This window comes from Schistocerca americana, unplaced genomic scaffold (genome assembly GCF_021461395.2).
Source record: "Schistocerca americana isolate TAMUIC-IGC-003095 unplaced genomic scaffold, iqSchAmer2.1 HiC_scaffold_15, whole genome shotgun sequence".
Taxonomy (NCBI): domain Eukaryota; kingdom Metazoa; phylum Arthropoda; class Insecta; order Orthoptera; family Acrididae; genus Schistocerca; species Schistocerca americana.
The window spans coordinates 307,661-326,291 of record NW_025725583.1 but is presented as its reverse complement, the minus strand read 5'-3'; the positions used below and the strand labels follow the sequence as shown (position 1 = coordinate 326,291).

At 39.1% G+C, this 18,631-nt stretch overlaps 2 protein-coding genes across 2 annotated transcripts in view; both read right to left on the bottom strand.

The window, feature by feature from the left end:
• LOC124569467 (pancreatic triacylglycerol lipase-like) overlaps nt 1–18,631 on the bottom strand; it is a 123,230-nt gene that overhangs the window by 97,181 nt on the left and 7,418 nt on the right. Inside the window, exon 2 of the mRNA XM_047131080.1 lies at nt 12,441–12,575. Coding sequence (XP_046987036.1) covers nt 12,441–12,561 — 121 coding nt within the window. The 5' untranslated portion in view covers nt 12,562–12,575. The remainder of the gene's footprint in view (nt 1–12,440; nt 12,576–18,631) is intronic.
• LOC124569473 (piggyBac transposable element-derived protein 2-like) lies at nt 13,650–14,462 on the bottom strand. The gene is made up of 2 exons (XM_047131086.1): nt 13,980–14,462; nt 13,650–13,661 (listed from the first exon to the last, which is right to left on the bottom strand). Exons 1-2 carry the CDS (start codon nt 14,460–14,462, stop codon nt 13,650–13,652), a joined length of 495 nt encoding a protein of 164 aa, XP_046987042.1.

The window sequence follows — 18,631 nt, the reverse complement described above, 5'->3', positions numbered from 1 at the left end:
TCAAAAAATACCCAAAGCTAATGAATAGTGCTTTAAAAATGAATACAATATTATTAATTACAAAAACTGCATGTGTAAAAAGTTAAAACTATTTTCTGCTTGTAATAAAATTTCTTAACTTTTCAAAAAGTGTGAGTAATGTGGAAACGCCTTAAAATTATGGAAAACTAAGTATGTTAAATAAAACTATTAGAAACTAAGCACATAAAGAGGGATTCCACTTTTCACATACTACACACACAATCCACAATTCTCCCCTCACGTCTTTGGAAAGTGCACCTCTACAAAAAATGAGGATCCTCGCTCTGCTGTTGTGATGGCACCTACTTCATGTTTACCTTTCAGTCCAATTACACGTGATAACTTGCTCTGAACTACAGTTAGCCCAGTATCGTCTACATTGTACACACACTCAATACTATATGAGTGTTTACTGTACTAAGCTTACAAAGTGTCATACAGTTTGTGGCTTCTTTGTTGAACCCGTTTGCTGTCGAAAATGAGGTCCCCATATACTTGTGCGCTGTGAGTTTATTTTTGTGTCGACTAAGAAAAAGGCCAAACCAAGCTCTACCTGCATCGTTTAAAATAAAAGGATGATGGATGTTATTTTTGCCGCTGGTTGATAAGCTAGCCTCTTGACGTCTAATGTTACGGTTACTAATTCTGACGAAAAAGTATTCTGACGAGAACGTCCGAAATCCTCGCCAGAACAAGGCGGCTACACTGTGCGCGTTTTCTGATATTCTGATAGTACTGTACGTTTCTGCTGCTCAGTAAAGATGGGCGAACTTTATGTATTTTATTTTCTTGAAAGTCTGTTATTGATATTAAATGGCGGAAAAACAGAACATGTCAACCAGTTACTTTCTAGAAGAGACGACAAAGGAAAGTTTCAAACGTTATTTCAAGAATTGTGGGACCAACCGGAATAATTTTTCGAATATTTCAGGATGAGACCAACAACATTTGAATACATACTGGAGGGTATAGAAAAAAGCATCAAAAAATTCTCCAATTTTCGTGAGTGGTTTTAGGCAAAACAAACCCCACTGGCTGTAGCTTTAAGGAAAAAAAAGTTTAACAACGTATTCAGTTCTTTACTTCAATGGAAATTCGAAATAGTCAAAAATTTAATTTTTATTATTTTTTAATTATTCGAAATATAAATGAAAATACAATCAAGTGAAACAAAATATGCAGAAAAATTGAACAAATAGCACTTGCATTTTCAATTTATATCGTTAGACGTTACACTTGAAAAGAACAAAGCAAGGTGTTGAGTACTCAGTGGAGTTCCAACTGTGAAGCCCAACTATCACTCAAGAATGAACCACATGATTTTAAACTTGTTTTGAATGGTGGATTAGCCGTAGTTCATGTTGATCTCTGAACCCCATCAAAAGATCCTCTTCGAAAAATACTCGTTGCAGTTTAGTACTCTCAAACATTTCTCTCTCGTCTGGTACTTTCCTCAAATATGGCAGTGTATTCATTACAAAATGATATTCTGTATCTTCATTTCGAGAAGTTGAATTCCTTTCCTTGAACATTTGTATTTTTTGTTCTTCAGACGTAATGAATTTTTTAACTGCAGTGGCATTATTCATCTTGCCAATTTTTTTTTCTTCTGAGGAGCAGCGAAGTTTTATGGGGACGTAGTTTCATTCGTTGTGTTCTGGGCTGATTCGACAGTTTGTGTTTGTAATTCTTGTTCATCTTCAGGGGAATTAGGGGAAAATGTAGTAGTTGAATTCTGAGTATCTGCATCAAAAGTTGTCTCGCTCGGGGTATTACCCTGCAATTGTCTTTTTTGAAATTGGTCCTTAAAAACTCCATGCTTTTGAAATGGGCCCCACTTAGACTCGTCGATGATTCTTCCTTCGTCTGTGCTCCGTTTTTTAGGATTCTTGCTCATTTCCTTGCGAAACATGTCCCTCAAACCTCGCCACTTAGTTTTGGCTGCATCGCCTGCAATTAGCAAAAAAACCCAACTGATTAATGTTTTGAATTGTGACCTAGTGTTATGTTGGTGTTTTGAATTATTGTTTTAATGTCCATGTTGATTTATTGTATAGTAGTTGTTTCTTATTGCAGATTTCTATCAACTGGGATGACATTTCGATCACTAAGCTTCACCAACAAAATTTCACACTGTGGAGTTCGAACCATAGTTTACGAAACATGCCAAGCTATACTGAAGCGTTTCTGCGGTATACACATGTCTTTGCCTACTACAGACGAATGGAAAACTGTCGCGAGTGACGTCACAACAAATGGAATTGCCCCAACTGCATCTGTTGCATAGACGGGAAATAGATTCGCATGAAATGCCCCAAACAAACAGGGTCGATATATTTCAAATACAAGGGCTATTTTTCCGTTGTGTTGTAGGGAGTATCTGGTCCATATTAAAAGTTCATTGCTATTGAAGTTGGGGCTTACGGTAAGCAAAGTGATGGGGCAACTTTTTCAGATTCAAATGTGTATCACTGGTTTGAAGCAAACACTTCAAACATACCAGAGAACGAAAATATTCCGTCAACCGACATTTCAGCACCGTTTGTTCTGTTGAATGATGATGCTTATCCTGTAAAAACTTATTTATTGAAACCACATTCAAGACAAAGACTTACTATTGAAGAAAGCATTTTCCATAATAGACTATCAAGAGCTAGTCAATGTGTCTTTGGTATTTTGATAGCCAAGTGGAGGTGTTTACAAACTGAACTGCAAATCGATCCAGATAAAGTAGACATCGTAGCTAAATGGTTTGTCTTTTGCATAACTTAATCATCGGTAAGAAAAGTCCTATCTCCTTTCATATTCCTGAGGTGGACTTCGAGCCCCTACACAATGTGCTTGTTTCACAGAGGTATAATATTACGGAAGAAGCACGAATGAGGCAAGAGAAACCTTGAAAAATTATTTTGTTAGTCCAGCAGGTGAAGTTCTGTTTCAGTACAACCTACTGTAATAATCTTTAGCTGTAGAAGTCATGTTCTTGATGGATAAAATGTAAAAATTAATTCTAAGTGTTTATGTAGCTAATTAATGTAAACCCCACATCCAAATAAATAAACTATTGTACTAATTACTAGTATCGAGGTCTATAGCAACTTTCTCCGACTTTTGTAGTGAAATACCCTTCTTATGACAATGTTTGTTTCTCATATCCCACAAGTACATGATCTCGTACACAAAAATGATCAATTTATCGTAAGCCATGGTGAAATAACCAAATCACTCTGAATTCAAATCACGAAAACACCCAAAACAGACGGAGGTCGCACGAAAAAAATCAAACTTTTTAGAACGCTCAACTGATTCTAACGACGTAGTGCATCTCCTGGCGTATTCGTCGCTGCCAGTGTAAACACTCTCACTGGAAAACAGCCGTTTGTTTCTTCGGACGAATGCATCAGAACACATTTTCGACGAAACTCGCATCCACAGAAGCGCTTATCGGTTTCAACAAGATACTCTGCCAGCTGTTTCTCAATAGTATCAGAAAGTTCAGGCTTATGCCCAACTTCTAAAAAAACTCATTCTTCAGGTGACATATCACTATGCACAAATCGTTGAAGTGTCGTCTGAGGTACAATGAACGCATTTACTGCTTTTCTTAACCCTGTCTGCTTTTTCTTTAAGGTTATTATACCTTAACTAGCACTTTTCTTCTTGCAGTGCGCAACGGTATCCAATATTATCACTTTTCTCCTACACTTTAAAAAGTGTGATTCATTTAGAGCAAAATATGTTATAAATATCCCAGTAGATGGCACTGTCTTCCCGAATGAAATTGCCAGTTCTATTCTTTGTAAGTTGGCTCCACACTTGTTTCTCATATGTTGGTAGTGGGAAAAGGAAGTTGCATTCAGTTCACTTGCTAAATCATGGTTTCTTGTTCTTTGGTGTTTTTACTGCTACATGCAGGTTTTTGGGAGCAATTTGCATCAGTTTTGAGTCAGTCTAGCTTAAACCAGTGCGGTCATTCTTAAAAATGAGTAAAATAAAGTACTTTTTCTTTATGCTCATTAGTAAAAAGAGGAAGGCTTAAGAAGCAGAAGTTGCCGAATCTGCACATGAAACATTCAGATTAAGAATCGCCCAAATATTGGACACTTGGAGAAAAATTACATTTGTTAGAGAAACAAGTAGTCGTATGTCAAGAATAAACTATTAGGCTGTAAACTGTGCTGCGATATCGGAAGTCCAGCCATCGATAAACGAATGGCCTTGAAAATTTCAGTGGAGTGGCCAAATGGTAAAAATCAGTAATTTTGGAGAATGTTGGAAACAACAAGTAACGTCACTGAGAAGAAAACACACAACCACAATGAGTGTGTGGGGCACAAAGAATGCCAAAAAACTTAACATCTGAGAGACAAATAAACATCGGAGAACTTTTTCTCAAATACTTTGCCTAATGATAAAGAAATAACAGAAAATTTTTTTCGAACCACTTATAAAGTTGTGAAGAATCATTTAACAACCCATAAGACGAAATGAGTTCACAGGCACTTAACAGTGGTGGGATGGATATATTCTTTGTTCTACAAATGCATGCACTAATACTGTGAGCCACATCGCAAAAGAAGTAGGAAAACCGGTAGTACACAATATAGTGCAGTCCAGAAACAAAGTGTCATTACTTATTGATGACTCAGCAACTAAGTAACAGATCCACTTTCATTGCTATTATTCATTTGGTTTACTCGAAATTTCAGCTCCAGTGACTCTTTTCCTTGATTTAATAGAATTATCAAATGTAACTGCAAATGGAATTCTAAATTCTTTAATTAGTCATCTTAAGGATTTATGAGCCTCTCAAGATTACTTAAAAGAGTATTTATTGTCTATAACTTGTGATGTTGCAGCTGGGCTGTTTGGTGTGCTTAATGGTGTAAGGAGGCACTTTCTAGGAGCAGGTAGTAATAATTAAAGGTCATCCACTCACAGAGGTACAATGTGGGCTGTAATTATTGCATGGCAGCGAAACTTGGTAGATATTCTGGTGGGTCAATGCGGAACCGATTTACACTGGATAAAAATTAGTTCTAATTTTGGCCACCAGGTGCAAATCTGGCACTGTGAATGCAAGAACGGCTTATAGAAAAGTTTCCATACGTAACGGATTGGGAATAGGAAGTGGACATAAATAGACAAACAAGTGAGAAAGACATCATGTTGATTTTATTATTAAGTGCCACCTACACAATTTGCTCATTATGAGCACCGATGACGTCGTCAGAATGCTGCAACTGTAAAGCATTGCGATCAATAGTTGCTCGCAGCAGTTCCAATGGAATCTTAGTAACATGTTCCTGTATACTGGCCTCCAGATCAGGTAGAGACTTAAAGTGCCCCTGGTAAACATGTTCTTTAAGATATCTCAAGAGCCAAAAGTCACATGGATCCATATCAGTTGATCTTGCAGGACATACATCTTGAAAACCTCTGGAGATAACACGTTCATGGAAAGTGGCATTCGCAGATCTTTCACTGGATGAGTAAGATGAGGCGTTGCCCCATCTTGCACGAAACAGTGGTTTCCATGCAGTTGTGCTCTTTCAAAGCAGGAACCACATGCTGCACAAGAAAGTCTCGGTAACGTTCAGACATCACAGTACACCTGACAGATCATCTGGGTGTATTCTCTTCAAAAAAGAGCGGACCGAGAATAAAGATGCTTGTGAATCCACACAACATAGCCACATACTCCGAGTACAATGGCTCTTCGTGCACAACACGCGGTTTTACAGCACCCCAAATTCAGCAGTTCTGTGTATTCACTACACCCTGTAGTGTAAAATGTGCCTCGTCACTCCACAGAATATTGTTCGGCCACATGCCATCAACTTCTATCCACGTCAGAAACCGAAGAGTAAATTCAGAACATTCCCGTGGATCATGAGGTTTCAGTTGCTGCACCGTCTGCGCCTTGTACGGGTATCAGTGTAAAATAGGCCGAAAAACTTTCCGTACTGTTGACAATGGGATGGACAATTATCGTGACACTGCTCTAACATTACCACTACCCAGATCACGTGCTGAGTGGTCAGTTACAGCAACAGCAACTTTGTCAATTATTTCTGTCGCGATAGGACGCATTTCTCTTCCAAGTGCCACACCAAGCTCACTCGTGTTTTTGAATTTCATTATCATCACCTTTAAACCGTTTACGAAATAAGACGTCTCCTCAGACCTTTCAGTCGGCGATACTCTCTCTATCCACCACTGTAATTGCTGCCGTTCACATAAAACTGTTTCACTAACAGCAGACGGTCTCTCTTCTAGACAGCCGTATCGTTCGCTCACATTATGGCTTGTCAAATGACAGCTAGGATGTTATAACGTAATACAAACAGCGCACGACGTCAGATTTGCACCTGGTGGCCACAAGTGAAACTAATCGGTTTCGCATTAACGCACTGGCATATCTACGAAGTTTCGCTACCGTACTATAATTACACCCCACCCTATCCCTTCGCGAGTAGCTGCACTTTTATTACACTACTGGCCACTAAAATTGCTACACCAAGAAGAATTGCGGCCGTAATAACGGCCATGATACGCCTGGGCATTTGGTCAAACAGAGCTTGGATGGCGAGTACAGGTACAGCTAACCCACGCAGCTTCAACACGATACCACAGTTCATCAAGAGTAGTGACTGGCGTATTGTGACGAACCAGTTGCTTGGCCAGCATTGCAGTCGAACATTTTCTGTATCCAGAAAGACCCGTACAGGACCTACAACATGCGGTCGTGCATTATCCTGTTGAAATGTAGGGTTTCGCAGGGATCGAATGAAGAGTAGAGCCACGGGTCGTAACATATCTGAAATGTAACGTCCACTGTTCAAAGTTCCGTCAATGCGAACAAGGGGTGACCGAGACGTGTAACCAATGGTACCCCATACCATCACGCCGGGTGATACGACAGTATGGCGATGACGAATACACGCTTCCACTGTGCGTTCACCGCGATGTCGCCAAACACGGATGCGACCATCATGATGCTGTAAACAGAACCTGGATTCATCCGAAAAAATGACGTTTTGCCATTCGTGCACCCAGGTTCGTCGTTGCGTACACCATCGCAGGCGCTCCTGTCTGTGATGCAGCGTCAAGGGTAACCACAGCCACGGTCTCCGAGCTGATAGTCCATGCTGCTGCAAACGTCGTCGAACTGTTCCTGCCATCGCAGGCGCTCCTGTCTGTGATGCAGCGTCAAGGGTAACCACAGCCACGGTCTCCGAGCTGATAGTCCATGCTGCTGCAAACGTCGTCGAACTGTTCCTGCAGATGGTTGTTGTCTTGCAAACGTCCCCATCTGTTGACTCAGGGATCGAGAGGTGGCTGCACGACCCGTTACAGCCATGCGGTAGGTGTCGCCACCGGCGGCAACCTTGTGTGAATGCTCTGAAAAGCTAATCATTTGCATATCACAGCATCTTCTTCCTGTTGGTTAAATTTCGCGTCTGTAGCACGTCATCTTCGTGGTGTAGCAATTTTAATGGCCAGTAGTGTATAATCATCCGGTTATATTTTCTGGCATTATGCTAACCATCGCCTTGAATTTTCTGTTACTGACACGGTGAACAGTGTGGCAGGAGATCAAGAGTTTTATGAACCAATTTATCGTAACGTATCATTCTTCACCTAAGAATCCTAGGGAACTACAGGCTTTTGCAGCGACTCTAGATCCTCAAATTCTTAAAATTTGGCACAGTTTTAAGCAATCACTGGGTTGAATCTCACTTTCGCTCCGTTTCTGCAGTGTGGCAAGACTCTTAAGCCCTTGTCCATCACTTTCTGGAGGCAAAAGAAGACAGTAAAATAAGCAAAACAGATTGGTGTGTTTATGATGGTCTTTTGAGAAAAATAACGTAATGCGAATTTGGTCTTCTTTTCGACCCCACGTGTGCTGCTCTCCAAGAACTTAGGGAAGTAAGTCTAGTTCTACAAGAGAGAAATAGTGACTTGTACAAAAGACATAGGAGGATAATGAGTACAGTCCAAATTCTTGATGGAAGAATTGAAAATCCCGGTCCATACTACCGTATCTCTCTTCAAGGTAAGGAGACAATGAAATTCAAAAGGATTCAAGTCCTGCAGTTAGTTCATCTGGTTTTTATAAAAGTCTGAAAGAAGTGGTTGAAAAGCGTCTGCTTCAAGGAGATGATGCTGTTTTGTCTGAATGCGCCGAGATTTTAGATTACAAGTATTGGCCAGAAACTTATGGGGAGCATCTGGCATTTGGTGAAGCCGAAATTAAGGAGTCAGCCTGCAAATTTCGCTTAAATGAAAGAGCAGTTCGTGGTTTCTGTGTATATCTTCAAGAAATTAAATTGCACGATGTACTACTTCGTCCGAAGCACACTTTGGGCACAACTGCAATATCTTTCACCGAATGTGAAAGGGGTTTTCCTCAAATGATTGTTATAGTTACTACTTATAAATCATCTACGTGTACAGACAATAATCTGCGCTGATGTTCATCAAGATGGTAGGGTATCCTCTCATTCAGTTCAAACCTAACAAACTGGTAGATTCACGGCTGTGTCCAAATCATTATTCTGCAGTTGGATAGCAACAGCAAGAAGAGGTCTAGAAACCATGAGTGTACATAGGAGGATATGTTATAATCGTGGAAGTTACTGGGAAAACATTTTCTTTGTGAGTACCGGCATCTTTTTTTTCCTTAAAAAAAAAAAAGAAAGAAAGAAAAAAAAACCTGGCCTTAACCACGTTTTCAGCATCCAACTTCTTCAAAATAGCACCTGGCTTCCGATCAGTTTGTTTCCGTGGCATCTAAAAACAGACGCAAAACGAATTAGAGGTAATTTATGTGATGTGGGTATTGCGGAAACGTTTCCACAATACTAAGTTACGCAAACTTTCGCTTTCTCCACACATTTGCCATTTTAAACCTCGGTATGTTACATTAAGAAATTACTGCATTTATTAAAATCTGACTGAAGCCTGTCAGAATTTCCCTTGTACCTTACTTTATAAGCTGTCTGACGTAAATAAAGATAACAACAAGATAGGTAAACAAATTTGACACCAAAAACTTATCTCTAAAAAAGGTTTAGAAAATACGCGAACGTAAACTAAATCATTGTTACCGTGTCTGTTGCTCAGCTGACTATATCGTAACAAATGGAAACTACTGCAACAATTTCCTGTTAACCTTGCTAGCGTGCAGCACTCTACAGGCCAGACACTCGACGTTTCCACAGTACCCACACGTCTCGATATTTACACCCCTACCTATATGTGGTTGTTCATTATATTTATTCGCTAAGTTCAAGTTGTAAACAACGACATGCACAGGGCTTATGAGCACCTCACATAAATTCCTAAACCACAAAAATGCTGTAACAGATGTTAGCTTTTAACGGTTCATGCCTAATCTATGTTCCAACTTCTGTTGAATATTTCTTGAGAATGACAAACAAATGTGTGGATAATGTTACTTCCTCGTCAGTATTTTTCTGACTTATTTACTATTCCTGATTATCAGAATACCATTACACAATTCAAGAAATTGATTTAGTCTAAATTCTGAAAATCTTCTGTTAATGTATTTGTGGTTGTCTTGAAAATACAGAGCACTGGAAAATAAATTGAGCAGAGTTTGATAATCGTAGTAATAAAAATCTATAGATGATATCTAGCAATAAATTTTTAAGCAAATTTTTAATACAGTAACTATGCAGATTGTACAATGGTCAGAACTTACGGGATATGTCGAGAAGTTCAGCTTGACTTTCTGTTCCATATTCTGTTGCCTCTGATGTGTTTTCCAGAGAGGAACTACGATCTTCCATTAAGAGAGCAGCATAAAATATAAAAACAATGTGTAACTAAACAATAGATAAACATGGTAATGAAAACCAGCTGTCTTTGAGAGCACTGAAATGCATAAGTGTGATATTACCCTTGTCTGCTTATGACATTGCTTTGTGAAAAACGCCATATTTTGATATTGTAATATGATTCCTCTCCTGTAATATATATGTTTCTATTGCTCCATGTTTACTGGTAAATCTTGTGTGCTTGATCTGGAATAATTTATTCTGCACATTTTTCATTCTCCAGTTTTGTATCTTTGACCCCCCCATAAATATAATTTGTGATTCTACAAGCGCTAATTTCAATTCCCAGTGCTATCTTAGTGATAGCAATAGAACCACAGTTTATTTCATTATGGAATATAAATTATAGTTGAAATAAAAACATTAAATTCTTAACATTGCAGATGAAGCTCTGAGTAAAAGAATGTAACTGTAGTATCATGAGAATATGACATCATCCACAGAGGAAGCATTGAACAAAGTTTTGGCATGTAGAGCTACAAAAGATGTTGAACACTGTAGTTTTATTTTCAAAACTTGCGATTTTAAGCGAAAAGCACATTAGCACCACATTTTTCTGCTGTTACTGTAGAACTGTGTGGGTGTTATCGAAAAGCGAGTTCAAAAGCTTAACTACGAAATTCATTTTCTTGTTTAGGATTCTATCCGCTGTTCAGCAGTATCACTACAGTGTCTCATTCGCGCAAACCAAGTTGACACTCAGCGCTGCGGCTCATGAGAACGACTGTAAATTGGAAATGCCTCTACGGTCGCTCCCATCAGCCACCGCTCCGAGTGTCGGATTGGTTTGCGCGAGAATATTAGTAATTATTAGGGCTTGGATTTTTGTGACATAAAATAATCATAATATGCACAAAAATATACTCTTATAACTAAAGATTTACACAAATATATATAACAACATAAAAATTTGACCTAACAGTATTAAAATAAGGTAAAATTTCAATTGTAAAGTAAATTAGTAAGTCTGTTTAGGACAGTGAACTATTTATTTAAGAATAAAATGTACTTGAGAAGCAAGCTAAACTATGGTATTTGATATTGTGCCATGCTTGTTACTAACGTTATCAAAACATAGTGAACCTATGATTTTTATTGTACATCCTCATTTTTATTTCAATTTATGAGTTCTGAGTTGCGAACTTACGCAAAGTCTGAAATAGAAAAGGTTTACTATTGTCATTCGACAAAGCACTACATTTTGAAAAAACATTTTTCTACTTCAGCTGACACAAGAGGAACATAGTAAAATGTACAATATAATTTGAATCTAAGTTTAAATGACTAACTGAGAACTTTTTACCTAACAAAATTGTTGAAATGGAACAGTGTGCTGACATTCGCTTCTTTTTTCTAACACCTTCCCGATTTTCTTTGACATTTCGTTTCTCACTTTAACACAAACAGTTTCTAATTTCTTCACTTTTTTTTTCACTTGTTCTATCTGCGTCACTATTTACATTTCTGATTGCTCCAAAGCAGTTATGACAGCAGATATAAATACAAAATTTGATTTTCTGCACTAAAGTTTGCCTGAAATTTCAGCATTACAAATTAATTCTTGAGCTAGTTCATTTGAAGAGGCTTCACTGCTATCGACGAATCAATGACGTTTTTTACAACGTTGAAGTTCTGGCAGTAATCGTTGCAGGCATCAATCCAGGAACTCCATTTGTCAAGATGGGAGATGGTGATAAAGAAATGTCTGGAACTAACCACCTAAATGCTGCCTTTTTGACACACCCAATAAATTTGTCAACATCACTGAATTTATTACGAACTCTGTAACTCTGTGTAAAGCTCAGCTAAACAAGTCACATGTACAATTTTACCTCATAATGCTTTCACCATATAAGACACAGCATCCGCCACGAATAGTAATGCATTGTCATGCTGAACGCTTTCGAGCGCTACAGTCTGGAACCGCGCGACCTCTACGGTCGCAGGTTCGAATCCTGCCTCGGGCACGGATGTGTGTGATGTCCTTAGGTTAGTTAGGTTTAAGTAGTTCTTAGTTCTGGGAGACTGATGACCTCAGAAGTTAAGTCCCGTAGTGCTCAGAGCCATTTGAACCATTCTTTTGTAGCGCCTAGAACCCATCGGCCACCGCGGCCGGCAGGAAGACGCAACTCAACCGTTTACGAGAAAATCAAGTTCGAAAATTTTCGGCGTTCTTATATACTTTCTGTGGTCGCTTGGTCTCTCGGATGCGGACTCTGAATACTAGCGACCATGCAAAGTATGTAAGCACGCCTAACATTTTCTGGAAGCGGTTTAAGAGTTGCGTCCCCCTGTTCACGGATGTGGAAGTCTTTGTCGAGTCCTACAAACGCTATCAATATGAATGAGCTCGGTGAGCAGAAGTTCGTACCGCCCCCCTTGTCAGGGCACTATAGTGCACTATACTGCAGATACTTTCAGTGCAATACAGATACAAAGGTATTTAGGAGTAAAAAAAGGTCATGCGAAACACAGGACGGCCGGGGCTACGGTTCACTTCGTCCATTAATGTGAGTCGGGTAGTGTTGTTCCCAAACAGGTGTGTGTACTCACATGGCAGCCAGGGGATGTTGACGAGCGTCTGCAGGCGATCGGCGCGGGCCCAGTCGAGGATGCCGGCCACAGCGAAGGGCAGCGCGCCCACAGCCAAGGCCGCCAGCAGCACCGCTCGCATCGCGCTGCTCCGCCCTGCCACAACCGACAACGTGTCTGCTTTCTTAACTCTGGTTTTATGCTGGGGTACACGTAGCTGAAATCTTCACTACAAAAGACACGTCATACTTCAGTTGTATGCTTAGTTCCGAATGACAACGTCAGAGGACCAACTGGTAATTGGTCCCACAAGGCTCCATCTTAGAGCCTTTACCTTTTCTTGCGTATATTAATGACCTTTCATTAGAAACATCACCAAATGCCCAGTTCATTCTGTCTGCATATGATACAAACACTGCAATAAATAGCAAATTAATTGTAGTTTTAGAAAGATCGTTTAGTGAAATTTTCAAAGACGTTAATAAATGTTTCCTAGCTAAATCTTTGTTACTAAATTTTGAAAAGATACACTATATGAAGTTCAGAACTTGTAAGAGATTTCCTCCCAGTATATATCTAAAACATGACAAAATATTAGAACAAGTCGACAGTACTAAGTACTAGGGATTCCAAATAGACAATAAATTCAATCAGGAGAAGTATACTATAAAAACTGCTGAAGTGCCTAAACAAATTTTTATTTGCAATGCGGATGCGGTAAAACATAGGTGATACAAAAACAAAAGAGCCAGCACACTTCTTTCACTTTCAAGTGGTAATATCACACAGGATCATTTTTTTTGCATAACTCATAAAGTAAAGCTACATTTTTCTGCGCCCTAAAGCATGGAATAGGAATTGTCTGTTGTGTGCACTCAACGATGTCCTGAATTAGGGATACTTTCTACTTCCCAATATATTTATTCCTCAACGAAATTTATCACAAATAGTATAACTGTTTTTTTTTTAAACCAACACCTGAATTCATGGAATCAATAATAGAAATAGAATAATCTACAGAATTATTTAACCCTTTATTTGGCAAATGGTGAAAATAAAAACAAAAAATTTTCAGTGCTTATATTTATTTATTATGCTTAAAGAAATACAATTCAGTCAGTTTTAGAAATTTTTGACAAAAATTATGAAATGTTGGTTACAAGCAACATTGCCAGCAGTAAACCACATTTATACATATTATAGAAAAAAAGTGTTTGCCAATAACCTCAATCAAAAGGTTTCCTGTACGTGGATAATTTAATTTATAAACACATTTATGCATTCCTGCTGTGTAATAGAACTGTTTCATTTTCCCTTCTAGTTCTTCTTGCAATGGAATTTTTGGAAACAGTTCCTTTTTGGAACGAAGCACAATGCTAGATTGCATTTTGAACACATGACTGTAGAATATCCAGATGGACAATAACGACAACGACCTTTGGGACCGTATACAGGCCAATGCTCCATATTATCAAATCGGACATCTTGTGTAAAAGTCGGAGCTGTTGGCTTCCTTCTCATCTTTTGTGGTGGTGTTATGTCTATTGAGGGCCTTCCTACTTTCCTTTCCCCTGAAAACATCAAACCATTGGCAATATCTGCCCTGAATGACTTCAATGAGGTCTTCTTGTCAAGAGATTCGCTTCGAAATACCAGCCAGGTATTTACAACACTCAGGTCTAGCATAAATCCAAACAATCTCATGTACCAACGCCTAGTTTTCATTGGTATTCTGTAGAGCTCTATCAGCATACCAGCAAGATCAACTCCTCCCATATGCTTGTTGTACTGATGTACAATACTGGGACAGGGCACATCAATTGTTCTTATTTCATTGCTGTCCCATCGTTTTACTGTTGAGAGCGGTTGGACACCACAAAATGAGCTTGCATGTGTCACGATTTTATTGTCTGCCCGCCTTACTAAAATGAGATCTGAGTGACTGTCCTTCCTGTAGTCATAGCTGCTTCGTCCTTGTTTCAGTAACTGCTTCTCGTCTTGTAGAGGACAGTTCTTTATTCGGTTTTTCCTTATGGTGCCCATGGACTCAACGTTTTGAGTTTTTAAAGTATGTTATAAGTTCAAGGCTGCAAAAGAAATTGTCAAAATAAACTCTGGGAGAAATATCTCTTGGAATACTTTTGCAAAGTGTAACCACAACTTGTCCTCCAATTCCAAATACTTTCTCGTCATCAGCAAGATCAGTTATCATCCCCTTGCCAGTATAGGGAAGAAAATCATAGACAACTCCAGGCACACCAGCACGAACAAAAATCTTAAAACCCCACTTGTGTGGCTTATTTTGAATATATCGGCGCAAATTACCTGCTCTTGTACCGTTGTATGGAACCATCATCTCATCTATAGAAAATTCCGACTCTTGTTTCTACTCACGGCAGTTCTTTACAATTGATTCAAGAACAGGTCTTATTTTGAAGAGTCTGCCAGAAGAGTTCACAGCATTCTCATTGTTCGTAAAATGCGGGTATCGGCGGAGTTTCTGAAAGCGCTTCAAACTGAAAATGCAGGTGATTTTTTCACAATTCATTGATTGAGACCGATAGTCAGTGTACGAAGGCATAGAAACAAGACCCATGTATATCAGAACACCGAAAAATTGTTCCATTTCATTTATATTGGTGTTTACTGACGTGGTAGTTCGTTGCACAGAGTACACGGTCGTTCCTGCACAGCTTTGTCAATTAGTTCTGAATCAAAGAATCTTCTGAAATAACCCAGTGGTGTATTGCCTTCATCAGAAAACACAGGAGAGAGACTTTCTGCCCTAGCAGTTATATCTTCCTTTACCCACACGTAAGTGACTGCTTTTGTAATTTCCTTTTTCACTTGACTGGCACTTGCACTAGAAGGATTCACTGCAGAAGGTCCTTGCACATGTTCAGCTTCTGCGATTTCACTTCCTGTATCAGAATCAGTTTATGGTATAACTAGGTTATGGAACTGAGATTGACGCTCTGGAATATAGTGTGCATCATCATCTCTACAGTCTGCCAAAACTTCGAGTTCAGAGTCTTCAGATTCACTTAGATCAGACAAAGTCGGGTTTTCTGGTGGAACTACTATTCCTCTCGCTTTTTTAATTCCATAAAATATTCTGGAATCAATAGCTAAAAAGCCCCTGAAAATAAAAATGTTTACTCCGTCAAGCCGTAAGCATATGTAATATACTAATCGCTTATGTCCCAACTATGGGCAATGTTGCTCACAGGCAACATAAAAGTTTTATACTATTTACGTAATTCAAAACAATATTAGATTGAAATATTTCTGCTGTGAACTCACCTTTGGGTATTTCTTGAAGAAAATCTGCTAAGATTACTGCCGATTTATTGAAATCCACTCTTTCAGAACCAATATGAGACACCCCTGTTGCTCACACGAGGAGATCTCTGTAAGACCAGTGCACAAACTGCGATCTCGTGTGGAAAACCTTGAACTATTGCAACAACTGGCATTCGCAGTGTGTAAAGGAACGTTGCCTAGAAGCAACAGTGCCAGTAAAAGGCACTGGGAAGTGTTTGTTGTCCCATAAGGCCAACGTAAATTTGATGTTGCTTGAGAGCAACACTGCCAAATAAAGGGTTAAAGTCACTCCTTTTGGTCCAGAAAGGTGTCCACTATTCAGAAACACATATTTTCACTAACTTGCCAGCAGCAATTTAAAATTCAACAAATATCAAAGTTCAGTTTAAGGGTAGAGAATAGGATTTAATAGTATCCCACTGACGAATTGCTTAGCAAAATCGATTGATAGAGGTATTACTAATAATACCAAATAACGTGAATGCTATACCGAATGTGGCTTCCGCACATCAGTGTAGTAACGTGATCAATGCAAATAAGTGTTCTAAACTGACTTTTCAATTTGATGATGTGTGGCTGCAGTAGCCTCAGGATTATAATACGCATCTTAACGAAAATTGACATATTTTGTGAAAAGCTTGTTATTACCTCTTAAATGAAGGAATGTTAAAGATTTTTTGAATTATTCCTCATTTATGAGGACAATTTTACGTAGACTCTGTAGAAGCAACTCTAGCATAACTTCTCTTGTAAATATATATCATGTACTCGTGTTTAATGACATGTTCTACGTCCTTAAGGATCTCCTCACTATGGAATAGAAAGTACCGGCGTGTTTCAAAAGTCCGGGAACAGTCTGAAAAAAATATTGTAGCCGAGTGAGTAGCATTACAAAAGTAACAATATTTATATATAATTTGAAAGAGTAAGCTTGTAAAATTTTTTCTCATTGCAGTTTTTATGTGTAGTTCCTTGTACAGTCGCTAGGTGGTGTCAAAATCAAGATGGCGATTTCTGGAGCTGGGAAGACTTTATGCGTGCTAGAATTTGACAAAACAAAGGGTGCAACGGATTTCCAACGAAAAGTTAGGACGAAGTATGGGAAAGGAGCACCACCCAGAAAATCAATCTACAGTTGGGTTGTGAAGTTTGTTGAAGATGGATGTTTGAGTAACACGGAGAGAAAAGGTCGGCTAGGTGTGAATGCAAATGACACTGAACGAGCGAGAGAAGCTTTCACAAGGAGTCCAGCAAAATCTCTACGCAGAGCTTCGCGTGAGCTGGAAATGACGACAGCGAGCAGGTGGCGTGGTTTGCGTAAAAAAACATGAAACCATACAAACTACAGTTCGTGTGAAAGTTATATCCCAAAGATCAACGATTCGAATTTTGCTGCGCATCCGCAGGTCAAAGATTGTGGCTTTGCGAATTCGATAATTTTTCTGACGAGGCAACACTGCATATAAATGGGAAAGTAAACAGCCACAATTGTAGTATTTGGGAAATCTGCATGACATTATTGAACACGGGCGAAATTCTCCGACCGTCAATGTTATTTATGCCATGTCTCACATGAAACTATATGGGCCGACTTCCTTCCCCATCCTTCTCTAATCTGATGTGATCGATGACTTCGCTGTTTGATCCCCTCCCCCAAATCAATCCACCAGCCAAATAAAGGACGTAAAGGACAAGTTTCGAATCTAATCCCAAATCAAAGTGTGCATCGGCATATCAATGTGTTATTTGGAGGCAAAAAGATAGCAGCCGTCATTAGTGGATACTGCATTCAACCTGCCGCATACAACTTTAAGTGCTAACGACATAGGTGTCGATAGGCAGTCACTTTGATGACATTTCTCTTTAAGGAAAGTACATCCACGCTTAAGTTGAGCACCCGATTAATCAAATATTGAAAATTTAGGTAATGATTCTTGTAACCCTTCATTTATTGGAGGTAAACAATTCGAAACAAAGAATTTTATGATGATAAATAACTCCAGTTTATCTATTTGAACGAAACCAACACATCAGAAAGCCGTGTAAATAAAACTGTTGCCTAAGGAAATGGCGCAGTGGTTAGCACACTGGACTCGTATTCGGGAGGACGATGGTTCACACTCGCGTCCCGCCATCCTGATTTAGGTTTTCTGTGATTTCCCTAAATCGCTTCAGGCAAATGCCGGGATGGTTCCTTTGAAAGGGCATAGCCGACTTCCTTCCTCATCCTTCCCTAATCCGATGTCACCGATGACCTCGCTGTTTGATCCCCTCCGCCAAATCAACCCACCAACCAAATAAAACTATTACGAAGACCAAGTTGATACCCGACGTTCGCTTTTGCGCAACACCTACCAACATAACAAAACACAAAATTTGAATGTTATCAATGCATCCCTACTCCCTAACATAGCGAAAGAGCTGGAACTTGAAACAAGAGAAAACTGGCACAAAGTTGGATTTAACGAAAAAAATGCATCCAATATTCAGTGTGCTTATGGAATAACACGCAGCTGACGTCCTTAAATGTAAAACTGTCCACAGTGAGAATGTCAATAAATTACTTCAGTTTTCAGTCACAAAAGTAGGGGCTGAACTTCAGCGAACCAATACTCGTCTAAGAAACTACTCGTACGTATCTGAAAAAACGAAATACCTCATTTGACAACCGAGTCAAATGATGTACATAAAACTGATATTTATAATTTTCTGTTTCATATTCTACTCTTAAACGTCCGATATTGCAATCGTCTGTTTCAACTAAGTGATTACTGCTAACTTGGCTGTTTAGTTTTGCAGAGGGGACATTTTACATTGCACAGGTATCACTTTTCATGTAAGCAGTAACTGATACTCATGTACGATCTTCCACTTTCATCTCCCGAAGA

Bases quoted from the DNA above. Each gene is read 5' to 3' on its own strand.
- LOC124569473 (XM_047131086.1), bottom strand. From the start codon at position 14,462: ATGGGCACCATAAGGAAAAACCGAATAAAGAACTGTCCTCTACAAGAC.